At 40.3% G+C, this 26,771-nt stretch overlaps 1 protein-coding gene and 1 non-coding gene across 14 annotated transcripts in view; both read right to left on the bottom strand.

Annotated features, from left to right (window-relative positions):
• The window catches only part of SPIDR (scaffold protein involved in DNA repair), a 486,770-nt gene that overhangs the window by 66,053 nt on the left and 393,946 nt on the right, over positions 1-26,771 (bottom strand). Inside the window, exon 1 of one of the 13 annotated variants that reach the window (XM_009243782.4) lies at positions 16,737-16,810. The exons of the other annotated variants lie outside the window; for them this stretch is intronic. Coding sequence (XP_009242057.4) covers positions 16,737-16,795 — 59 coding nt within the window. The 5' untranslated portion in view covers positions 16,796-16,810. Of the gene's footprint in view, positions 1-16,736; positions 16,811-26,771 lie in introns of those variants that run through there. 13 annotated transcript variants of the gene reach the window in all.
• On the bottom strand, positions 3,054-3,160 carry LOC112134866 (U6 spliceosomal RNA). Its single transcript, XR_002916198.1, has one exon. It is a non-coding gene; the product is annotated as a U6 spliceosomal RNA (small nuclear RNA).

Genomic DNA, 26,771 nt, shown 5'->3' with positions numbered 1-26,771 from the left:
TTATGTACTCTAGGAATAAGGAAATTATCGTGGAATAAAGGCCTGAGATACAAGAAGGACTAATGAGCAAAAATACAAACAACCCAAAATAAACACAGGATAGAATAACAACACAATCAATAATATTAAAGGTGTAGAGCTGAAAAACTGAAAATGGATAGCAACGAAATCAAACGGGCAGTGACTGGAGCTCAAATGTTCCCAAGTCTTCACATCACTCTAAGCCTGGAGTTAAGATATTAAGTATAGTGTATGCGGTACAATTTCAAGGATAATCACCAAAGAACAGAAACAGGGAATATAACCTCCTAATCACTAGAGGAAAAAAAATGGAATGAGAAATACAGGAAAACACAAAGGAAAACACAAAGAAAAAACATTAAATGGCCAAGAAAATGAAGTTGTTGGTAATCAATCCACAAACTTTATAGGCAGTTTGGCTGGGTATAGATTTCTAGATGGGAACTAATTTTTCCATTCATAGTCCAATCATGTTTTGTTTCCCTCCCTTCTCTCCAAGTCTGAGGTCTTTTATAGTTTCCAGTATGCTACCTGAGAGCAGGTATAAAAGTATATGTTTTGATGTTGAATTTATAATGTCTTTTTTTTGGTCTATACACCATTTAAAGGCCTCCTTACCTCCTAGTTAACTCCTCACGTGACTTGCTTCTCCATTCCGTATCTAAATAGGGAAGTCCAGGCCAAGCCTTGGGGACCAGGACATGTAGGGGAACTGGAGGTAGGATCAGGCTGCATTTCCTAGGAGGAGTCTCCAGGCTCTTCTGTTAGAGAACAACCCATGGTGGCCCCTAACCCTCCACATGTGATTACATTAAGGCCTGGTAATCTCCTACTGATACCTCCAAGACTTTGCTTTAAATGTTATTTTATTTTATTTTATTTATTTATTCTTTTGAAACAGAGTCTCACTCTGTTGCCAGGCTGGAGTGCAGTGGTGTAATCTCGACTCACTGCAACCTCCGCCTGCTGGGTTCAAGCAATTCTCCTGCCTCAGCCTCCCGAGTAGCTGGGACTATAGGCGTATGCCACCACGCCCGGCTAATTTTTGTATTTTTAGTAGAGACGGGGTTTCACCATGTTGGCCAAGATGGTCTCGATCTCTTGACCTCGTGATCCACCCGCCTTGGCCTCCCAAAGTGCTGGGATTACAGGCGTGAGTCACCGTGCCTGGCCTAGATGTTACTTTTTTTAACCTATGCAAAAGTCAAGACAAATACGAAAATCCCCACAGATCCAAATACAAAGTTTCTATATTTTTGACTGTTTGTGTTGAGAACGGAGAGGTATGGAATTGGCTACTACCTTTGCCTTTAAGTTTGCCCTGACATTTTCCTTTGTCTCAAATAACAAGGAAGGGTGCTTCTGTCTATTCTTTTGCCCTAGAGACAAGTTATCACTCTTCTCCTGGTATTCACACCCACCACACATGCTCTCCCACTCTGTTTTGCTCACACAGCTGCAGCTCAGAGGCAGGCTGGCTCAGGCCCGAGGTGGAGTCATCACTCCCCTGGTTCAACTGGATTGGAACTGTGGCATTCCACAGACTGCCCAGACCAGCGTCAGCTTATCAGCAGCCTGCGTTGAATCCCACCCACTTGTCAATGCTTTCTGCCCAGTGAAACGCTATCTCCTAAAATCAGTGCTAGTGTGACAGGTCTGAGCAGCAAAGTGTCCCCATGACTTGCTTGTTTTTCCTGAACTACCAGGTATTTACCATAAATTTTATCATATTCAATGGAACACAAATGGCTTCCCGGGGGGCAGCATTATGTTAATAACTTTGGATCTTGCAAAAGTTGCTTATCTGTATGAGCTTGAACTTACTCATTTTTAACAAAAAATAAGAGAATCTAATTCAGAGGGCTGTTGTGAGCATTGAAGTCATTCACATGATACAGTGATTTAGGGCATGGTAGAGTGACTGGTAGATAAATCTTTTCTTGGTGGGGTACTTAGGTCAAATTTTATAATAAAATTTTATAAGTTTCTCCATATAGCTCTTGTACATGTTTTGTTAAATCTACGCCTAGACTGTCTATGGTTTTGTGTTCTATTTTAAATGGTGTTTTGTTTGTTGTTGTGTGTTGCTGGTGTGTAGAAATACAATGGCCTTGTATATTGAACTTTTGTAATCCATCAACCTTACTAAACTTTATTACTATTTGCAATCCTTTTAATGTACTTTTATGCAATCATTTCATAATTCCAATTTTGCTTCTTATTTTCTTTTATGGCTGCCTTTTAGGACCTTCAGGGCAATGCTGAAGAGAAGCCAGTGACTGGGCATCCTTATTTTGTTCCAACTTTAAAGTCTTGAATGCTTTATAGTCACTAATGTTTGCTTTTATTGTTGGTGGTTTTTCATTTTTGGTTTTTTGTAGACGTCCTCCACCCAGTTAGGGAGTCCTAGTTTGCTAAGGAATTTTTTTTTTTTTTTAAATCATGAATGGATGTTGGATCTTATCAAATGCTTTATCTGTATTAATTTAAATAATTGCTTTCCCCCTTTAACATGTTAATGTGGCAAATGACACTTTCAAATTCTTTCTGAGTATTAAAGTAGTTTTTCACTCTTGATGTAAAGCCAAGATCCTATTTGCTATGTCTTATTTAGAATTTTTGTCTCTAGGTCCATTAATGATATTGATCTTTAATTTTATTTTTCATACTACATTTGGTATTAAGATCATTTATATCAGCTTCACAGAACAAGTTGATTACCTTTTCTTTTGAAAATTTTAGATAAAAATTCTAAGTATAAGATTCAAATAATCTGTGTTTTGACAGTTAGAAATAATTAGGTAATAAAATCATTTAGCTTTAGTGTTTTCTTTCCTGAGAAGATTCTAAACTACCAGCTCAACATCTCTAATGATAATTGGACTATTTGAACTTTTTAATTTTTTTCTTAAGATATTTTGGTAATATATTTTTCTAGGGATTTTTCCATCTTGTCTATTTTCAAACTTAATAGCATAAAGATGCTACAGTATTCTTACATTTGTTTTTTTCAAGTTTTATTAATATTACTAAAAAATATGTAATGCTTCACGAATTTGCATGTCATCCTTGCCCAGGGGCCATGCTAATCTTCTCTGTAGCTTTCCAATTACAGTATATGTGCTGCCAAAGTGAGCACATTTATGTTTCCAATCCCTGATGGGACTGATATCCCTAATTTTCCTTTTTACTATTATTTATCTTCTCTTTATCAGTTTTACCACAGGATTATTATTTCTTGCTTTTGTTTAGTCACTGTTTATGTCATTAATTTCTACTCACATTTATAATCTTTTTTTCCATTTTCTTTGGACTTATTCTATTACGCCTTTCCTATTTCTTACGTTGGAGGCTTAGCTCATTAGTTTGCAGCCTTTCTCTCAAGCTATCCTCCTACTTCAGCCTCCTGAGTAGCTAGGACTACAGACACATGCCACCATGCCTGGCTTTTTTTTTTTTTTTTTTTTTTTTTCCTTTTTCCTTTTGAAGAGACGAGGTCTTGCTATGCTGCCTGGGCTGGTCTCAAACTTCGGCCTCTAGAGATCCTTCTGCCTTGGACTCTCAAAATGCTGAGATTATCGACATGAGCCACTGTGTCCAGTCCTTTCTTCTTTTTGTTTATTTTTATTTATTTATTTGAGACTGAGTCTCCCTCTGTTGCCCAGACTGGAGTGCAATGGCGTGATCTCGGGTCACTGCAACCTCTGCCTCCCAGGTTCAAGCGATTCTTGTGCCTCAGCCTCCCAAGTAGCTGGGACTACAGGCGTGCACCACCACACCCGGCTAATTTTTGTAGTTTTAATACAGACGGGGTTTCACCATGTTGGCCATGCTGGTCTCGCACTCCTGACTTCAGGTCATCTGCCTGCCTTGGCCTCCCAAAGTGCTGGGATTACAGGCGTGAGCCACTGCGCCTGGCCCCTTTCTTCTTTTTAAAGTTGAGCTAATTTGACTAAAATTTATTCTAAATATCAAGTTAATGACATCACATAAATTTTAATATTTAGTATTTTTATTTTTTATCAGTTGTAGATATTTTAAAATTGTCATTTCTTTTTTGATCCAATAGGAAGTATTTTTCAAATTTTATAGGGATTTTTAAATATATGTTTTTGTTATTAACTCTTACTGCATTCATTGTATGTTGCTATACATATTACTCCCACAAATTTGAAGCTTAAAATACAAACATTAATTTTTTTTATAGTGTATGTGGGTTAGAGGTTCATCATCTTCACAGCAGTCAGTTAGTGCCAGATCCTGTTCTATTTGCATTCTTCTCCTCAAAAGGCCCTTAGGAGCTAGGCTATTATTATCCCTATTTAGCACATAGAAGACTGAAGATCAGAAAGGTTTACTATCTTGCCCAAAAACCATACAACATTAAATAAGCAAACTAACAATAAAATGAAGTGAATATATAAGCATATTTGATATAAATATCTCTTTAAATTTATAAAAGTGGGGAAATAGCCCCCTAATTTCCAGAGCTAAACCTCCATCAGAATTCAAGTGCAGGTGAAATTGATTTATATACCACTGTAGTCAGCAATAAGGAATAGATCATCAGTCTAAAGCACTGTGTTCTAAGAGAACTCTCTGCAAGGATGGAATAAATGTTCATGTCTATGTTGTCTAATGTGGTAACCACTAGCCATATGTGGCTACTGACCACTTGAGATGTGGCTGATGTGACTGAGAAACTACATTTTTAATTTTATTTAATTTTAATTAGTTTAAATATAAATAATCACATGTGGCTAGTAGCCAACCTATTGGACAGCACAGTTTAAAGGCCTACAGAACTGGAAGAACCAAAAACTATGAATACTTAAAAATTGGTTAATCAACCTTTCAAACACAGTGATTAAAAAGATGAATTTTTAAAGTGACTAGGGAAACCACGGCATAAATAAATAAGAGGTTATTTCAAATAGCCTTCAATTTAAAGCTTTTCCAAATTATGTTTTATATAAAAATGCACAAAATTTATGTTTTATCCAACACTAATATTCACAGAGTATTAATAGGTGTTTCTCAAAAATTAGCACTATCAACAAAATGTTAGCAATATTTTCTCTGAAATGTATTTTAACATATCAAAATCATACATAATTACTACTGTGTTCAATCTCCTTGATAATATGGTATTTTACACCCAAGAATGCCAGGGAATCCCTGAGTGGTCACCTGATGCAGAAAAACATGATTTTAGGTCCTCACATTGTGTATAAGCAGTATTTAGCAGGTGATATGCAGAAGAATGTATCGCCTATCTTAAGACAACTAGTCTTAACATTTCCACAGATATGTATGACATTATTTAATTTGTAGTAGCTACAAGATATTTATATAGTACAAACTAATTTCTCATGGTTCTGTGACTGAAGGAAATTTTATATAAGAATTAGGGTTCTGTAGCTAATAATTAGGTCTAGTCCAAACAAGTAAAAAGCTAGAATACTTCAAAATGAAGATGAATGACAGTGGTCTTTGGTTTCTATAAAAATGAAAAGGTGAGCTAAGATAAAACAATTAATGTTCAATCCTACTGACCTAACCTCAGGAATTAAAGGCCAGAAAGAAAGTATGGTCTAAGTAATTTGTTTCTTTCAGCATTTTGAAGATATATCCCAGTGCCTTCTGGCCTCCATTGTTTCTGATGAGAAGCCAGCTGGACTGTCACTGGGGCTCCCTTGTATTAATATATGATAAGTCATGTTTCTTTTGCTGTTTTCAAGATTTTCTCTTTATCTGTGGTTTTCAACATTTTGACTTTGAGGTGTCTGGGTGTATGTGATATGTTACAAATTTTAACTTATTAAAATTTTGCATCAAATTTGATAAATGCTCAGCCATTATTTCTCCAAATATTTTTGGCATCATCCTCTCTCTCTCGCACCCTCATTACACATATTTTGGTGCACTTAATCATGTCCAACATTTTTATGAGGTTCTCTTTCGTTTCCTCCATTCTTTTCTCCCTTTCAGATTGCCTAATCTTAATTTTTTTTTTTGAGACAGGGTCTCACTCTGTCACCCAGGCTGGAGTGCAGTGGCACAATCTTGGCTCACTGCAGCCTCAACCTCCCAGGCTCAAGTGATCCTTCCACTGCAGCCTCCCAAGTCCACCACACCTGGCTAATTTTTTTGTGTGTTTTTTGTAGAGATGGGGTTTTCCATGTTGCCCAGGCTGGTCTCGAACGCCTGAGCTGAAGTGATCCACTAGCCTTGGCCTCCCAAAATGCTTGGATTACAGGTGTGAGCTACCATGCCCAGCCTCATTATCTTAATTTCAAGTCCACGAATTCTTTGTTCTGCTGTCTCAAACCTACTATTGAGCCCTTCTGGTAAATTTTTCACTTTGGTTGTTGTTCTTTTCAACACCAGAATTTCTATTTGGTTCTTTTCATAGTTTGTATCTTTTTATTGACACTCTGTTTGATTAGACATTGTTAACATATGTTCCTTTAATTCTTTAGACAAGGTTTCCTTTAGTTCTTTGAACATAGTTATAATGGCTGGTTTGAAATCTTTGTCGGCTAAATCAAACATCTGGACCTCTCCAAATGCAGTTTCTATTGCCTGCTTCCCACCTACCCCCACTAGTCTTCCGGGCTTGCCTCTCTAGCATGAAGCCTCCAACATATGGGTGAGCTGGAGTGGGACAGTCCGGTCCGTATTCTTGGCCTGACTCATTTGCTGGGTGATGAGAGATGCTGGAGGCTGGCCATGAAGGGTGAAATGTACCCTACAATGGGGGCTGGGGGAAGACGGGACCATCTTCTTGACTGGACCCCCTGGAGTAGAGCCCCAGGTTAGTCTCTATAAAATGAGTTTTGATGGTTCGGGAGTGGGTCGTGGCTCACAGGCCACACACTTGCCGTTCTCACTTAGATTTAGTAGTTATTTTTGATTCCATTCATAGAACGTTTCTCCATTTGCTGTATGCCCTTAGGACAATTTCTAGAGATTTTAAATGCTTGTCTTTCATAATTTTCTCCAGCTAAATGTTTGTTGGAGCGAGAATCCACTGTGTCCTCATTCTGCTATTCTGAAAGTTGGTCTTCTGTTTCTTTGATTTATTTCCATTGGAAATAAAGATTCTCTAGATGATTAGCATGTGTCATGTGAGAAAACAAAATGGCTCTTTAGCCCTTATTTATAAGTCTTGAGAGTATTTGGAAACTATCCATTCTGAATTTGTAGACTTAAGTGTGAGTTGTTATTTCTTGAGACATCTTGATTTGCTTGAACACAAGAAATGAGCCAAGTACAAAATTGCCAAGCCAGATAATGGAAGTGCAACACATGCAGTGAGGCATGGAGGGCTGCAGAGCCATTAAGTAAGTGTCACAAGATCCTTAATAACAAAAGCACTTGGGGGTTTGTCATTGTGCTCCAAAACAGTGCCTTGGCCTTCTTAGGGTTTCTAGTAAATCAATGATCCATCCATTCATGTGCTAAATACAGCAGGACTGCCTCCTGGATAGGCCCTCTGTGAGGTGCTAGGTACAGGGTAGTGGGCAAACAGTCCCTGCCCTCTGTGTTTCTTGGCAAGAGAGACCAATCACACACAAATGTGCAACTACAGATTGTGTGAGTGCTAGGAAGGAAATAAAGAGTGCTGTGAGAGATAGCACTGGGGTGGTGGGAAGGTCTAGTCAGGGTCGTCAGGGAAGGCTTCTTAAAGGAAGGTGACCTTTAAGCTGAGCCTGGAAAGAGAGAAGCAACGAGTTATGCAAAGGCTGAGAGAACACTGAAAATAGAGAGCACAGCACGTATGAAACCCTAGGATGGGAAAGAGGTTTTCCATGGCTGAGAAACTGGAAGGAGGCTAGAAGATAATAAGAAAGACAAGATAGGTGTCTTAGTCCATTTGAGCTGCTCTAACAAAAATACCACAGACTGCGTGGGTCATAAACAATAGAAATGTATTGCTCACAGTTCTGGAGGCTGGGAAGTCCCAGATCAAGGCACCAGCAGGTTTGGCATCTGGTGAGGGCCTGCTGCCTCATAGACAGCTGTCTTTTCGAAGCAACCTCCTATAGCGGAAGGCTCAATGACTCTCTCGGGCCTCTTTTATAAGGATGTTAATCCCAAAGCCCCCACCCCCTAATACCTTGCGGGTAAAGATTTCAACATATGAATTTTGGGGGAGACGCAAACATTCAGACCATAGCAATAGGAGAAAGCAGGGATAAGAGGAAAGACTATTTATTGCATTATTCTTAATTTAAAATTAAACATATTTATGAAAAAATTAAAAATTTGATAAAAATAATTTTCTCTTGGAAGGAAGGGAATAATGGCATTGGTGAAGGAAAGGGTTTTGTGGGGAGTTTGCTTGAAGAGAGAACTTTTAGACAGTCTCCTTAGACCCAGTGGGAGTCCACTGCCCTAATCAATGACAAATGCCTGAGAGGAAGGAGTGAAGGTGCAAAGTAGTGCTCATTGGCTAGTATGTTTTCTTTTGTTCATATAGTGTTAAAGTTTTCAGAAACTAGTAACTAAAATTAAGAACTGGAAGACTTTACATAAAATTCAACTTTCTGGTCATCTTGAGAAACTTGCAACCCTGGTAGCACTAGGTCAACACCCACAGTGGCTGCCTCAGGATGAGGCATGGGCTTGTGAGTCCATCCTGGTGCCCTCCCCTCCACGCCTGGTCCCACTCCTCAGATGCTGCCACTCTCTTTGCCTCTTTGGCTTCTGTCAGCATGTGAGAAGGCATTCAAGAAACATTTCAAGGCAGAGACTGGAGAGCACAGTTGTGGGGAAGGGATGCGGGACAGAGCGCCTGCACTGGCCTGAGGTTCGGAGGAGGTGAGTAGGTGTGAAGAGTGAAGAGCAGCCTCGGCATCAGGCATAGGATTGGCCTCATTTCGAGAACAAGGAGCTGTGGAAGACCCCAGAGGCTGCTCAAGTGACTCGAGGCAGGATGCAAGTGAGAACGGGGCTGACTAACACAGAACTGGGAAGGGCAAACTGCTCTATGGAGAATGTGACTCAAAACAGCAGGGCAGGAGCATTGGGATCCCAGCTCTGCCGCTATCGACAAGGCACAGAAGCTCTCTGGGCTGAGAGTCCTTTTATAAGACAAGGGGATATTCTCTAGAAGTTATTATTTTTGTTCAGTTATTTTTGTTTAAGGAACGTTAAATAGATGTGTATCTATAGAGAAGCCTGCAACTGCAGCTGCAGCTCAGGCACCAGCACCCAAGTTGAGGGGCAGACGCTGTGTGTGGCTGTGCTCTGCAAGACAACCAGCAGACACTAGCACGATCCTTAGTAAGCTCTGAAATACTGGGAACCAGTGGCTAGCCAGGCCCCAGCGGGCTCAAGAGATCTGACATCTTAAAGTTATGTGATTAATGTTCATAAAACGGAGCTTCCACTTTGGGAAGCAGTTGAGTACATTCCTTTGCTGTCCTGCCATAGAATATCCACTGCCAAGGCAAAGGTGTGCATCCAGTACACCACACTCTCCGCTGCTAGCGATCCTGAGCTAAGGCCTGGGCTGCAGGCGACTTCTCTGCCCCATGCAGCACTGAGCATGGTTGGTGGGTCCCTTATACCTGGGTGTGAGGGGATGCAGCTATCTATAGGAGTGATTAACTTAGGTAAGTGCTAAGAACAGCCATGATAAAATATCTCACAGAGAAGTAGGACATGTGTGTTTAGAATTGAGAGTCTCAGAACTGCACTGATTCCATCAGCCAGAGAGCCATTCAAAACTTCTTGGAATAAGAGTCCACCAAGTGAATTCCACTTATTTAATGTTTAAGATCAATGCTTCTCCCATAGACACATCCCAATAACCCCCAGTTTCATGACTATAAGACGGCGGTGCAGGGGAGCAGGCACCACATGACACGAATGGACACGGGCACTAGGAGTTTGGGTACCTGCACAATCCAGATTATGTGAATTTGTTTCACACCCAGTTAAGTGCCTGCATCTCTTCTGTGCTCAAAATCTTGGTTTCCTTCACCTACCAGACAAATGCGCATTGTTACAGATGTAGTTAACTGACAAGAAAATAGGGTTCCCTCTCATTAAGTGCCAGCTCTCCTAAGTCCTGAAGCCAGGTGTCTGCATTTTTATAACAGGCCTAATCTTACGGGAAGGGGCTCACAGGAAGGTGCTTGAGAGTGGCACAGGGCATACCATTTCACATAGATGCGGCCCTATGACGGTGACCTCATCATTCACCTACGGCTGTTTTGCTTTGTAAGGTAAAGCTCCATTGTGGGTAAAGCAATACATAACCATTAGAATACCATGTCTACAGCGGGTCTCTGCCCCTAGCCACCCACACTCCACCCCTCTCAACTGGGAAAACAAGGCAGCAGTTAGAAAGTGGTTTCAGGGGAACAGGGTAGCATCAGAATCACCTGTTTCAGGCATCAGCAGCCATTCCGCAGGACTCTGATTCTGTGCATTTCTGAGCCATGAGGGTGAGGCCTGGACCATGTTGGAAGAGCCGATTAAAACTGGTGCCAAATGAAACCATATTCCACGGCGCATTCCCAGCAACATAAAATAATACAGATAAGAGGTTCCTTGTTCACATTGGAAGTATAAAAGTCCATTATGAAGTGAATTTTGTCTTTAAGAATTTTTTTCCTTTTCTTACCAACTTAATGTCCATTATGCCAATTAAAAAATATTTCAAAAACTGTAAAAATACGTTTTGTTTATCTGTAAAGGCAACAGAACAAATCACAAGCAATAAAAAAATAAAACTCTTAATTTTGTAGGGGAAGTTGTGGGAGTACAATTTAATTTCCCTTTTAAAAAAGTTTTAAATGTCCCTTCCTCCTTTCCAAAGCTACGTGTTTTCCCTTTCTTTCATTCACTGGCTCAGTTTCATAGCTACACGAATGAAGGACAGCGAGAGCACAGCAAACGTGTGTGCCTGCGCACGCATGTGCTGAGAGGGCAGATTAAGTGGCTATGTGGGATGTTTACGTGAGTTATGGGAGCAGTTCTTAGCAGTCCACCAAGAATTCCCGGAATCGGAGTCAGACCCGGCTGTTTCATTCTAGGTCACTGTCAACTTAAGCAGCCTCTAAAGATCAACAAAGACTTGCCCTCCACTTTATAATCTCTAATGAAGCTTCAACCCAAGGAAAAAAAACCAGAAGAAATCACAGGATGAAGTGATAAGAAGAGGGAGAGAAAAAAAGGGAGCATGGGGAGAGAAGAGGGCTGGAACCTGAGCGCAAGGGAGCCGCTGAGAAAAGGCGGGGGCGAGAGGGGCCAGAGCGAGGGCGGGGCGGGGTGGGGGCGGGGACGCATTGGGGGCGGGGGCCTCGCCCACTCCTGTAGCCGCCTGGGAGGACGGCCGGGAAACCAGAGACAGCAGGACATTGTGTTCTTCTTCTCAAAAACAACCAGCCTCTGCGCTCCCAAAGTAAACAGTTAATCCTGTTGTTTATCTTTTTAACATGAGATGTTAGCACGACTTCTACTGCACAGAAATGTTTTTTATTCATTTAAAAATCATATTTTCTGTTTGCTGAAATAAAAATGTGACATGTAAACTTTTAAATATCAATGAACCGAAAGGAATAACAATCTTACTTTGCTAAAAGTGACTTAACCAAAAGAAGAGGAAAAAAAAAAATCAGCCTTTTTTCCCTTCTGAGACAAGGGCACCCTCCGTTTCCCAGGCTGGAGTACCGTGCTGTCATCTCGGCTCCCTGCAGCCTCACCTCCTGGGCTCAACTGGTCCTCCCACCTCAGCCTCCAGAGTAGCTGGGACCACAGGCGCACTCACCACCTCGCCCAGCTAATTTCTGTATTTTTGGTAGAGACAGGGCTAGGCCATGTTGTCCAGGCTGGTCTCAAACTCCTGGTCTCAAGTGATCCACCAGCCTCAGCCTCCCAACGTGCTGGGATTATAAGTGTGAGCCACTGTGCCCGGCTGAGAAGGGTCTTTTCTTTTTTTTTTTTTTGAGATGGAGTTTTGCTCTTGTTGATCAGGCTGGAATGCAATAGCGCTATCTTGGCTCACTGCAATCTCCACCTCGCCAGTCCAAGCGATTCTCCTGCCTTAGCCTCCTGAGTAGCTGGGATTACAGGCGCCTGCCACCACGCCCAGCTAATTTTTCGTATTTTTAGTAGAGACGGGGTTTCACTACGTTGGCCAGGCTGGTCTCGAACTCCTGACCTCAGGTGATCCACTGGCCTTGACCTCCCAAAGCGCTGGGATTACAGGTGTGAGCCACCAAGTCTGGCCGAGAAAGGCCTTTTCCATACTCACACACCATCTTTATTTTAGAAAAACATTGTGCTGCTGAGATTAACAACAACAATAACAAAACCCTGCTGCAAGCTTGGTCTTTAAGGAAGACACAAACCGCTGACACAACTGGTGCCAGTCTGGACTTTGATTTGTTTATTGCCGGTGAATATCAAACTATTTTTTTTTTTTTGAGAAGGAGTTTCTCTCTTGCTGCCCAGGCTGGAGTGCAATGGCGCAATCTCGGCTCACTGCAACCTCTGCCTCCTGGGTTCAAGCGATTCTCCTACCTCAGCCCCCGAGTAGCTGGGACTACAAGCATGTGCCACTACACCCAGCTGATTTTGCATTTTTAGTAGAGACAGGGTTTCTCCATGTTGGTCAGGCTGGTCTCCAACTTCCGACCTCAGGTGATCCGCCCGCCTCGGCCTCCCAAAGTGCTGGGATTACAGGTGTAAGCCACGGCACTCGGCCAAGACGTCATATAATTTGATAGACTTTACCCATGGAACAAGTTTTCAAAGATACCTCTTTTGCCTTTTTTTTCTTTTTCTTTTTCTTTTTTTTTTGAGACAGGGGCTCAATCTGTTGCCCAGGCTGGAGTGCAGTGGCATGATCATGGCTCAGTGCAGCCTCAACCTCCTGGGCTCAAGTGATCATTCCACTGCAGTCTCCCAAACAGCTGGGACTAAGGCCTGTGCTACTGTGTCCAGCTAAATTTTTAAATTTTTTGTAGAAATGGGGTCTCGCTATATTGCTCAGGCTGGTCTGGAACTCATGGGCTCAAGGGATCTTCCTGCCTTGACTTCCCACCTGCCTTGACTTCCCAAAGTGCTGGGATTGGAGGCAAGAGCCATTGCTTCAAGCCTGCCTTTTTATTAATTGAAATTTTTATTGAGTTAATTGTAGAGTCACATGCAGTCCTAAGAAATACCACAGAAAGAACTCCTGTACACTTTACCCAGTTACCCCAATAGTATAAACTATATGTACTAGTAAACAATAGTACAATATCACAACTAGGATATTGACATTGATAAAACCTGTTGCTCTTTTACTTGTATGTGTGTCACATATTTAGTTTGATACAGTTTTATCACCTGTGTAGGATCCTGTACCTTCTACCACAGTCAAAATACTGAACAGTTCCATCACCATAAGGGTCCCTCAGGCTGCCCTTTAATAACCCACCTCCTTCCATCTCCCAACCCTCATGACTAACATCAGAAAAACATTCATCTGTCCTCTCTTCTAAAATTTTTGCCATTTCAAAAATGTTATAAAAATTGAATCACCCAGTATACAATTTTTGGGATTGGATTTTTTTTTTTTTTTTCTCAGCACGATTCCCTGGTAATTAAAACAAGCTATTATGCCTTTTATTTTTATAACAGCTTTACTGAGGTATAATTCACATACCATAGAATGGACCTGTTTATATTGTAGCAAAATACATGTAACATAAAATTTACCATTTTAATCCTTTTAAAGTGTACCACAGTGGCATTAAGTACATTCACAATGTTCTGCAACCATCAGCACTATCTAATTCCAGGATATTTTTATCATCCCAAAAGGAAACCTCCATCCATCAGTTACTCCTATTCTCCCCTCCCCTGAGTCCCTGGCAACAATTGATTGGATTTCTGCCTCTATGGATTTGCCTGTTCTAGTTATTTCACATAAATGGACTCATATGATATGTGGCCTTCTATGTCTAGCTTCTTTTCACTTAGCATGATGTTTTCTAGGTTCACTCATGTTATAGCATGGATCAGTGTTTCATTCCTTTTTGTTGCTGAATGATATTCCATTACATGGATATATCACATTTATTTATCTTCTATCAGCTGACAGACATTGCAGTTGTTTTGACATTTTTGCATTATGAGTAATGTTGCTATGGAGCAACTCTGTAGAAGTTACATGGATATATGTTTTCAATTCTCAAGAGTATATACCTAGGAGTGAAAATTCTGGGTTACATGGTAATTCCATGTTTAACTTTTTGCAGAACTGCCAGACTGTTTCTCAAAATGGCTGCAACATTTTGCATTCTCACTAGTAGTGTGCAAAGATTCCAGCTTCTCCACATCTGAATTCATCCACACTTGGTATTGTCCTTCTTTTTATTATTGCCATCCTAGTGACTGTGAAGTGGTATCTCATTGTGGTTTTTATTTGCATTTCCCTAGTATCTAATGATGTTGATCATCATGTGCTTACTGTCCATTTGCATATCTTTGAATAAATGTCTATTTAAATTTTTTAACCATCTTTTATTTGGGTATCTTTTTATTGTTGAGTAGTAAGTGTTCTTTACATATTCTGGATACAAGTCCCTTATAAGACTAGTGATTTGCAAATTTGTTTTCTGAGACGTTAAAGTTTTTAATTTTGATGAAGTCTCATTTATGTATTTTTTCTTTTGTTGTTTATGATGTTGGTGTCACATCTAAGAAACCATTGCCTAATAGGTAAGGTTAGGAAGATACAGTCCTACATTATCTTCTGAGAAATTTAGTTCTTACATTAGGTCTGTGATTCATTTTGCAGTAATTTTTGTGTATGGTATGAGGCAGGGCTCCACCTTAATTCTTTTATATGTGGATACCTAGTCATTCCAAAACCATTGATTGGAATGACTCTTCTTTCTCCATTGAATTGCCTGACATCCATGTCAAAAATCAATGGTCCAAAAATGTAAGGTATTACGCCTTTTTAAGAACATATATATCTTTAAAGACTTAAATGTTAGACCCAAAACCATAAAAACCCCAGAAGAAAACCTAGGCAATACCATTCAGGACATAGGCATGGGCGAGGACTTCATGTCTAAAACACCAAAAGCAATGGCAACAAAAGCCAAAATTGACAAATGGGATCTAATTAAACTAAAGAGCTTCTGCATAGCAAAAGAAACTACCATCAGAGTGAACAGGCAACCTACAGAATGGGAGAACATTTTTGCAATCTATTCCTCTGACAAAGGGCTAATATCCAGAATCTACAATGAACCCCAACAAATTTACAAGAAAAAAACAAACCACCCCATCAAAAAGTGGGTGAAGGATATGAACACTTCTCAAAAGAAGACATTTATGCAGCCAACAGACACATGAAAAAATGCTCATCATCACTGGCCATCAGAGAAATACAAATCAAAACCACAATGAGACACCATCTCACACCAGTTAGAATGGCGATCATTAAAAAGTCAGGAAACAACAGGTGCTGGAGAGGATGTGGAGAAATAGGAACACTTTCACACTGTTGGTGGGACTGTGGACTAGTTCAACCATTGTGGAAGTCAGTGTGGCGATTCCTCAGGGATCTAGAACTAGAAATACCATTTGACCCAGCCATCCCATTACTGGGTATATACCCAAAGGATTATAAATCATGCTGCTATAAAGACACATGCACACGTATGTTTATTGCGGCACCATTCACAATAGCAAAGACTTGGAACCAACCCAAATGTCCAACAATGATTAACTGGATTAAGAAAATGTGGCACATATACACCATGGAATACTATGCAGCCATAAAAAAGGATGAGTTCATGTCCTTTGTAGGGACATGGATGAAGCTGGAAACCATCATTCTCAGCAAACTATCGCAGGGACAGAAAACCAAACACCGCATGTTCTCACTCATAGGTGGGAATTGAACAATGAGAACACATGGACACAGGAAGGGGAACATGACACACCGGGGCCTGTTGTGGGGTGGGAGGAGGGGTGAGGGATAGCATTTAGAGATATACCTAATGTTAAATGACGAGTTACTGGGTGCAGCACACCAACATGGCACATGTATACATATGTAACAAACCTGCACATTGTGCACATGTACCCTAAAACTTAAAGTATAAAAAAAAAGAACATATATATCATGCCAGTCATATTAAAAGATAATGTCTTATATGAGTGTAGGTCTTTAAGAAAGAAAAGAGTCTAAACCTTCTCAAGAAGATCAACCAGAGTTTTAGTTTATCATTGGCAAAGAGTTATATGAGTGCATCTATATTTCCTAGGGTACACAGAATAAAATCACTGCTGCATTTATTTAGGCCAATGAATACAGAGCTAATGTAACTGGCCAGTATCTCTCTTTCTCTAGATCTGTTACTTTACCATCATTATGCAGAGATCCCTCTTGAAGAATGCCCCACTGTTCTCCCAGTCACTGAGTCTCAAAACCTGGGAGTACTCTATTTCCTTTCACATCCAGTTGCTGTAACCTGTCTATTTTCCCTCTGCATCACCTTTTTAATATTCTCCTCCTCATCCCCACTGTCATGGTCTTGTCTTGCTTGTGGCCCTTCATGCCACCTACATGGATTAGGCAGGTGCTTCCCAACCTGTCTCTTAACCCCTGTTCTTTCCTTTCTTCTAACCCCTCCCGCAGGTTGCTGCTACAGTGCTCCTTCTTATCGAATAGAGTTAATCATGTCACTCACCTGGCCAGAGAACTTTGGGAGTATCCCAGTGGCTCCTGCATGCCTCTTGGTACACACATGGTGGGGCCTAAGAAGATCAAGATGCTGCTACCACGCCCCTATCTGTCTTGGCTCCCGCCTGTTCCCCTCATGGAATCTGATAGTCCTTGCCACTCCCACTCATCTAAGTATCATTTTTCAAAGTTAAACTGAAACTCCATGTCTTATATGAAGACTTCTCTTATTCCCCTTTTTCCTTTGCATAAAAAGTGTTTTTTTTTTTTTTTGTCTTTTAGTTCTCATCACATTTACTATGTATTATAATAACTTGAGGAGCTCTTTTCTCTCTCTTGGAAGTTTCTTGAAGGCAGAGATCTTATTTCTTATTCCGTATATACCTGTCAGAGCCCTTAGCTCAGAGACTTATGCATTATAGATAATATATGTTTGTTACACCAAGTTGAGTTAATCAACAGGCATTTATTTAGCCTTCCTGGGGAAAAGGGACATAAGACATAGTTCCTGCCCTTGGGGACAATACGAGGTAGTTCACAAACCAAAACATATATTGCTACAAAGTATACAAGTGGGAAAGGAAGAACTTAGCGAAGTTGTAAATTAGGACAAGAACAATGAAGGAAAAGAGAGAATCCCAGCACTTTGGGAGGCCGAGGCGGGCGGATCATGAAGTTAGGAGATCGAGACTATCCTGGCTAACATGGTGAAACCCCGTCTCTACTAAAAATACAAAAAAAAAAAAAAAAAAAAAAAAGAGCGAGGAAGGAGGGATCTACACTAAGAAAGCTTACTGCTCAAAATGTGCCATCAGCTCAGCATCCCTGGGCACACTATGGTCTTATTTTCTCTCATGCATTCCCCAACCGACTACCAAATGAGAGGCCATTTGGTATTCCTACTTTCCCATGCCTATTCATCACTGAAACCTGAGAAGTCAAGAGTTTGTAACTGGGTATAGAGTAAGGAACAAGACATGGGCCTGGGGATGCAGGTTTTGGTGGTGCCATGGGTAAGTTAGTGTCCTACAGCTTCCCTTGGGCCATCAAAGGGCATGTTGGCCCACACAAGACTCACACAGGCTTTCAGAGGCAGGGTTCTTGGAGGGAATAAAGCCTGTAAACCCTGAGGCTCCACTCCATGGAATGGATTAGCATCCCTCCTGTGCCTGGTGAGTGGCATCAGTCATGGACAGTCTAAGGAGAATGAGAAGACAGTTGCTTATATAGTCTTCAGGCTCTGTAGTTCCAGTGTGGGACTAGATTAGCGTCTAATGAACTGGGTGAGGTGGGGGTAAACCACTACTGTAGTGGGCCTACTAGCACAACAGGAAACACAGTGTTGAATCATCCTTAGGTGATTCGCTTCTGAGTCAGGGTTTCACATTCTAAGCTGACTAACTGGCTTGGAAACCAGTCCTGTCTAATGCAATGGCTTATAAATCACCTGTTTTTTGTGAAGTATGCATACACGTTCTACCTGCTCTGACCCTACCAAATAAAAAATCAAACTGCCTTGGCAAATGCATACATACAAGGCTTTCTTCTTTTTCAAGTATCAATGGTAATTTTGTAAATTCTGCAATCCTAAGAAAACCTGTTTTAGGAACAATATCACTGAGAAATATTAAATTGTTTTGATACATTTTTCAGTGAAGTAATTTCAAATTTGAAGACGAACCATATTCAGTATACTGTACTTAAGACAGCAGACAATGGCCACTTCTAGAAGACAACTCTATTTCTCAGAGAGAAGGAAGGTTCCCAGGTAGGAATTAGTTTTGTTTCCAGCCCACCCACCTTGGAACTGCCTGCCGTGCCCAGCTGACATCCTCCTGCTGCCTGCCCAGCCTGCTCTTTCCACTGGACCTCGGTGCCCAGCAAAACACGGCCTCTAGGACTTTGCTTTGCAGTGCTCACCACCTAGCCTAGGTGTATCTCTTCCCTCTCTACACATTGGCTCCAAATGCTCAGTGCAGTCTCTGCTGGGAGCGTATGTCTCTCTTTCCTGCCAACCTTCCTGCCAACCTTTGAGAAAGTGTGGGCCTCACATTTCCATTTGACTGCCTCCTACTCACTTTTCTGATCATTTAAAAAAGTTTTTATTTATTTAATTTCTGACCCTTATTTATTTTTTAAAAATTTCAATAGCTTTTGGGGGTACAAGCGATTTTTGGTTACACAGATGAATTGTATAGTGTTGAAGTCTGAGATTTTGAGGTTTTAGTGCACCCATCACCCGAGTAGTGTACAGTGTACCCAATATGTAGTTTTTTATTCTTCACCCTCTCCCACTCTCCCCCATCTAAGTCTCTGTAGTCCATTATATCACTTTGTATGCCTCTGTGTGCTGGCAGCTTAGCTCCCATTTATAAGTGAGAACATACAGTATTTGGTTTTCCGTTCCTGAGTTACTTCATTTAGAATAATGGCCTCCAGCTCCATCCAAGCTGCTGCAAAAGCCATTATTTTGTTCTTTTTTTATGGCTGAGAAGTATTCCATGGTGTGTATAGTAATTTTTCTTTATCTACTCATTGTGTGATGGATGGTCACTTAGGTTGGTTCCCTATCTTTGTAATTGTGAATTGTGCTGCAATAAATATATGTGTATAGGTGTCTTTTTTTATACAACGATTTACTTTTCTTTTGATAGATACCCAGCAGTGGGAATGTTGAATCAAATAGTAGATCTACTTTTAGCTCTTTAAGGAATCTCCATACTGTTTTCCATAGACCTGTACTAATTTACATTCCCACCAGTAGTGTATAAGCATTCCCCTTTCACCACGTCCATTCCAGTATCTATTGTTTTTTAACTTTCAAAATAATGTCCATTCTTGAGGGGGTAAGGTGCTATCTCACTGCGGTTTTAATTTGGATTTCCCTGATAATTAGTGATGTTGAGCATTTTTTCATGTTTGTTGGCCATTTGTAAATCATCTTTTGAGAAATATCTATTTATGTCATTTGCCTACTTTTTGATGGGATTACTTGTCTTTCTCTTTTTTCCTTGCTGATTTGCTTGAGTTTTTTGTAGATTCTAGATATTAGTCCTTTGTCAGATGCATAGTTTACAAATATTTTCTCTCATTCTGTGAGTTGTCTGTTTGATGATTATTTCTGTTGCTGTGCAGAAGCTTCTTAATTAGGTCCCACTTATTTATTTTTGTCTTTGTTGTAATTGCTTTTGGGTTCTTAGCCATGAATTTTTTGCTTAGGGGATGTCCAGAAGAGTTTTTCCTGGGTTATCTTCTAGAATTTTTATGGTTTCAGGTCTTAGATTTAAGTCTTTGATCCATCTTGAGTTTATTTTGTATAAGGTGAGAGATGAGGATCCAGTTTCATTCCTCTCCATGTGGCTTTTCAGTTTTCCCATCACCATTGATTAAATAGGGTGTCCTTCCCCTAATCTATGTTTTCATATGCTTTGTTGAAGACCCATTAACTGTAAGTATTTGGCCTTATTTCTTGGGCTCTCTATTCTTTTCCAGTGGTCTGTGTATCTACTTTTATATCAGCACCATGCTGTTTTGGTAACTATAGCCTTATAGTATAATTTGAAGTCAGGTAACGTGACACCTCCAGGTTTATTCTTTTTGCTTACTATTGCTTTGGCTATTCAGGCTCTTTTTTGGTGCCTATGAATTTTAGGACTGTTTTTTCTAATTCTGTGAAAAATGATGTTGGTATTTTGATAGGAATCGCATTAAATCTGTAGGTTGCTTTGGGCAGCACGACCATTTTCATGATAGTCATTCTTCCAATCCATGAGATGAGACGTGTTTACATTTGTTTCTGTCATCTATGATCATTTCCAGCAGTGTTTTGTGGTTCTCTTTATCTTTCACCTCCTTGGTTAAGTATATTCCTAAGTATTTTATTTTAATTTTTGCAGCTATTGTAAGAAAGACTGGGTTCTTGATTTGATTCCCAGCTTGGTCATTGTTGGTGTATAGCAGTGCTACTGATTTTTGTACATTGATTTTGTACTCTAAGACTCTGCTGAATTTGTTTATCAAATCTAGATGTCTTTTGGAGGAGTCTTTAGGGTTTTCTAGATATACAATCATATCAGTGGCAAACAGTAACAGTTTGACTTCCTCTTTTCCAATCTGGGTGCCCTTTAATTCTGTAGCCTGATTGTTCTGGCTAGCACTCCCAGTACTATGTTGAATAGAAGGGTGACAGTGGGCATCCTTGTCTTGTTCCAGTTATCAAGGGGAATGCTTTCAGCTAGCTTTTCCCCATTCAGTATGATGTTGGCTGTGGGTTCGTCATATATGGTTTTTATTACTGTGAGGTATATCTCTTCTATGCCAGGTTTGTGGAGAGTTTTTATCATAAAGGGATGCTGGACTTTATTGAATGCTTTTTCTGCATCTATTAAAATGATCATATGATTTTTGTTTTTTTATTTTGTTAATGTGATGTATCATATTTATTGACCTGTATATGTTAAACCATCCCTTTAAAAAGTTTTAAATCTCAAATTTACTAAAATGTTCTAAATACAGTAAAAATCATGTTTTTTTCCCCTGAATTATTTGAGGGTAACTTCCTGACATGATACCCCTTCATTCCCAAATACTTTTGTGTGTTTTTCCTACAAATAAGGACTTTTTCCCATATAACCGCTCTACAGCCATAAGAGGAGGACATGAACCTTGATCTTCCCTCCACCTAATCTTCCTACCCACTCATGTTTCACCCATTGCCCTGGTAATGTCCTGTATAGCAAAAGGAGATAGTTCAGAATCGGGCTGCATTTAGTTGTCATGTCTCTTAATACTCTGCAATCTGGAATGGTTCCTCAGTCTTTCCTTGACTTTCATAACCCTGACACTTTGGAAGGAAACAGTTCAGGTATTCTGTAAAGCATGAACCCTCATTTTGGGTTTGTCTGATTTCTTCTCATTGTGGGATTCAGTTGATGTATCATTGGTAAAAATAACACAGAAGTGATGCTGTGTGCTTTTTTTTTTTTTTTTTTTGCGTTCTTTCCACTTTTTCTTGACAGGCTCTTTCTACGCTGCCTAGGCTAGAGTATAGTGGCTATTCACAGGAATGATCATTGTGCACTACAACTTCAAACTCCTGGGCTCCAGTGATCCTCTCACCTCAGCGTCCTGAGTGGCTGGGACTATAGGTGTGCATCCTGGGCCGGCTTCTAATTACATTCTGTGTATTAAAATAATTACATTATTTTAATTTGTCCCAATACTTAATGATGTTCACTTTTTAAAACTTAAGGTGACGTCTGTCAGGCTTCTCAACTATAAGTTACTCTTTTCCCTTTTGAAGTTAAAAAACATTGTGTAGGAGATACTGTGAAACCGTCTAATATCCTATTCCTTATCAAATTTCCAATTCATTAATTTTCTTAAATTATTTTTCATTTGTTTTTGTATCAGTGTGACTCATGGAGTCTTACTGAATGGTTTATAATCCATAACTATCCCTTATTTTGATGCATGAATTGCCCCAGATTTGGCTAGTTGGGGACTCTTTCAAGCTAGCTTCGGTGACCTTTTTCTTTTTGATGTCCCCATCATTCTTTGAGAACATTCTTGCTTTCTAACATAACAAGATTTCAAGGCTCATCTTGTATTTTATCTCATCCAAACTTGGAATCAGTCACTTTGCCAATTCCCTTCAGGTATTTAGAAGCTACTATCTGGCACTAGGTGTGCTCATTGCTACTGATGTATCACTGTCTCAGAGCCTCTTAGTAGAGCTGGGAAGTGTGTGCACACATACACCCTCTCACACAAACACACACTGACTTCTATTCATTCACCCATCCATCTTGAAAAGTACGAGTTTATACTACCCTAATTCTGATCAAACATGACAGGGTTCATTTTACATTTCTCCCTTTTGGTATTTGTGACTCACAGGTCCCTCAACAAACTCAACATGTTTAAAACCATCATCTCAGCTCTCTCCAACTCTGTTCTCCCTCCTGAATTTTCTGTCTCATTTAATGGTATCACCATTCATCTTGTTGCCCAAACCTTAGAATCCTTCTGGATCCCTCCCTTTTCTCCACCTCCCACATCCAATCATTCAGAGTGCTAAGTTGAATTACCTTTCTACCTCTTGGATATCTCCAGTTCTGCACCATGTCTTTATCCACCAGCTTGCCCTAATGGAGGACTCAGACTCTCTTGCTTCTCACACAGTCATTTAGAATCACTTCTACAGGGGTTCCAGAATTTTTAATGGCTTTGTATCACACGTGGAATAAAATTCAAAGGCCTTATTATCATGGCTTTCTAGACCTCCTCATGATCAGAGTCCCAACCCTACCATTTCTACCTCTCTGACCTTCATGTATGTGATGCACAGAAACACTGGCCTCCTTGTCATTCCACAAACATGCCAAACAGATCCCTTCTTGCATCCTCAAGTACCAGATCTCCCTGCTGAGATGCTCTCCCTACACATTTACATGACTTACTCACCCATCTCCATTCAAGTATTACCTTCTCAGTGAGGCTTTCCTTGAGTCTTATGTAAAAATAGCAGCCCTCCACCTTCACTGTCCCTCATCTTGCTTTATTTGAAGTTGTAACCATCATTTCTTTCTTTCTTTCTTTTTTTTGAGATGGAGTCTCACTCTGTCACCCAGGCTGGAGTGCAATGGCGTAATCTCAGCTCCTGCAACCTCTGCCGCCTGAGTTCAAGCGATTGTCCTGCCTCAGCCTCCTGAGTAGCTGAGATTATAGGCGTGCACCAACATGCCTGGCTAATTTTTGTATTTTTAGTAGAGATGGGTTTTTCACCATGTTGGCCAGGCTGGTCTCGAACTCCTGATCTCAGGGGATCCACCCACCTCAGCCTCCCAAAGTGCTGGGATTACAGGCGTGAGCCACGGCGCCTGGTCTTACTTTCTTACATTATATCTATTGGTCTGTGGCCAGTCTTCCCCCAAATAATGGCAGTTCCAATGGTGTATGGATTTATATATTTATTTTGGCTCTTATTTCTTGCTGTATCCCTAACACCTAGAACAATGCTTGATACACAGTAGGCACACAATAAATATTTGTTGAATGGATAAATGTTTCAGCATGGTCTTCTTAATTATATTACACAGTTGCTTAACATTATATCATGCTGTATGTCATATTCAATTAAATAATCCCCCACACTGACGTTTAGGTTGCTTCTATTTTCCCCATTATTATAGGTATTGCTACCATGAAGAAGAACAGCGTTTATGTGTAGTTTTTGTTTAGTTTTCATGAATTAAATTTCTAGGGAGTATTGGGTCAAAAAGTATAACATTATTGCTGTATATACTGCTTTCCAAAATATATATAACGGCTAAAAATTTCAAGATAAATAACTATATATAAAGTCCTTTCATTTTTCTGATTAATATATATAATTCAAAATTTAAAGGTACATAGTGACAAGTTTCCCTCCCTCCAGCTCCCGTCCTCCATCCTCCAGTTCCCAGCTACCCCTCACAGATAATCACTGTTACTTGTTTCTCACATACGCTTCTAAAGTTTCTCTCTATATATTCAAGGAATATAGCCCATTTCAAGCATCCCACCATTCCTTCAATGTAACCAATGTCATAGATTTTTCTGTGACAGTTCATTGTTTTCTCATTCTTCTTGTAGCCACATAGAGAGCTGCATAGTATTCTACTATGAGCAAGTGCCATAATTTTTAATTTCCTAATGCTGACCTTCAGGCCATTTCCACTCGCTATCACAAAGAATGGGGCAAGGAATAAGCTTGTATTTCATATATACACAAGTATATCTGTTGGATAAATTCCAAGAAGTAGAAGTGCTGGGTCAAAGAGCTGACCTGTTTAAAATTCACACACATACATCTGTATATACACATGCCAAGGTGCTCTCTCTGGAGTGGTGACAATGTACTCTCCCTCCACCAAAGGAAGAGTGTTTACTGCCCCTCAGCCTCACCAAACGAAAGTTACTAAAATTTTAGATTTCTGCAAAATTGGTAGGGGAAAAATAATAGTGTTATTTTAATTCATATTTTTTATCATGAGACATTGAGCATCTTTTCCTTTTATGAACTGTGTATTCATACCCTTTGCCCATTTTTATACTGAGTTGTCAGTCTTCCCTACTAATTTCTATGAGTACCTCATGTACTAGAAAGAGTGGCTCTTTGTAATACAAATCATACATATATATTCTCAATTTGTCATTTAACTTTTAATTTTGTCATGTAGGCTTAATTTTTTCTTTTGGATCCATGGATGTTGAATCACAGAAAAAACTTCCACCTCAAGATACTTCTCCCACTATTTCTTCTAGAACTTTTACGATTTCAGTTTTTAAATCTTTGATTCATTTGTAATCTATCTTGGTGTAAGATTAAAGTATAAATCGAATTCATTTCTTTTTCCAGATGGCTAACCTACTGTCCTTACCCATTTATTGAATGGTTCATCTTTCCCTATTGCTTTGAAATGTATTATTAACTAAATTCCTGTATATATTTGGGACTCTCTATTCCACTGGTCTATCTACTACTTTAAGGTGAAAAAAATCCTTTAACTTAAAATTAACCTTAGAAAGTGGCTTTCATTAATTTCTGTTTCCCATAGCTAGATGTTATTTATCTTACAGTGTTTTTATAAAGACTAGAGAAGATAATTCCTTCCTGGGTCCAGTGCCTGGCCTTCACGTGCTTACCTCTCTCCTCCACGGTGAGCGCATATCCAATTTGACTTCTTCAGCTTGGTGTCTTACAGGTCTCCATCTTACAGGTCTCCACCTCAACAAGGCCATCACTAGAACTCTGGCCTCCCCTAGTCACCTCTCACCTCAATAACCACCACACCACCACCAGTCCAACAACCTCACAGTCATCCTTGAGCCCCCACTTCCTATCATCCCACATCCGATTTTTTAGCTGTTACTGTAAACCATATCTCTAAAACAGACCCTGAACCTTTCTGCTTTTCACCATAAGCACTCTGGTCCAGGTCGTCAGTCTGACCTGGCTGGATTTTTGAAATAGCTTAACTTGTTTCCTGTTGCTACTCTTGTACCTCCACATTCCATTTGATCTGGAGCAGCTGGAGTGATCTTTCCAAAGCACAGACTGGATCACATGTATCTCATGCTGAAAACCTTAAAGGCTTCTCACTGTCCTTGGAATGAAGTCTAAACTTCTGGCACCTGGCTCTTCTCTGTGCTAATCATCTGTCTCAGCCCCTGGGTATATCTCTACAACCCAGGTACACTGGTCTCTCTTCTGCTCCTAGAACACAGCAAGTCCATCCTTTTCTTTGCAATAGCTGGTGTCTTTGCGTGGAAAGTGTGTCTCCTGGAGCTTTTCATGGCTGACTCCACTTCGTCCGTTAGGTTTCACCTTGAAGCTCTCCCTTCTCAGCTTCCCCTCACTGCTCATTCCAAGGTGACCTTGATGCTCCTACCCAGGTTACTCCATATCATGGCACACAGTGTTATGTCTCATAATAATTGGGAGTGCTTTTTGAGCACTTAGCATTCACCATGTACTAGGACCTGTTCTAAGTGCTTTTTGAGTATTATCTCATTAATATATCAATCACATAAGGAGATACCATCATAACCTCCATTTTACAAATGAGAAAAGTGAAGTATAACGTAATTTGTCCAAGGTTACCTGGCTACAAACCAATTGAAAATGATCTTATTTACTTTATTCCGGAGAGCCGGCCCCTTGTCTGTTTTGTTCATTGCTCTATATTCCTAAACCCAACATGAGGAGGTGCTTCCAAATTTTGTAATGCCTAGCAAGCACTCAGTAAATGAAAGTAACATGATTACCTCATCATCACAGAATGTGCCACATGAAACACCTTGCGTGATAGTGGGGCACAGCTGTGGGGCACGGCTAAGAAGGAGAGAGACCTGACATCAGCTTCCGTTCAGATTTATGCTGTGCTTGGCTGTCCTACCTAACCCTTCCTGCCAGGTATGCAAGTAAGGGGATGGTTGGGGAGGCAGAAAGTGGAGCCTGCAATCCCCAGGGCCCTTCTTCCTTGATAAACACCCCAGG

The sequence above is a fragment of the Pongo abelii genome, chromosome 7, assembly GCF_028885655.2.
Source record: "Pongo abelii isolate AG06213 chromosome 7, NHGRI_mPonAbe1-v2.0_pri, whole genome shotgun sequence".
Lineage (NCBI taxonomy): Eukaryota > Metazoa > Chordata > Mammalia > Primates > Hominidae > Pongo > Pongo abelii.
The sequence above is the reverse complement of the archived record's forward strand: the minus strand, read 5'-3'. Positions and strand labels throughout refer to the sequence as shown.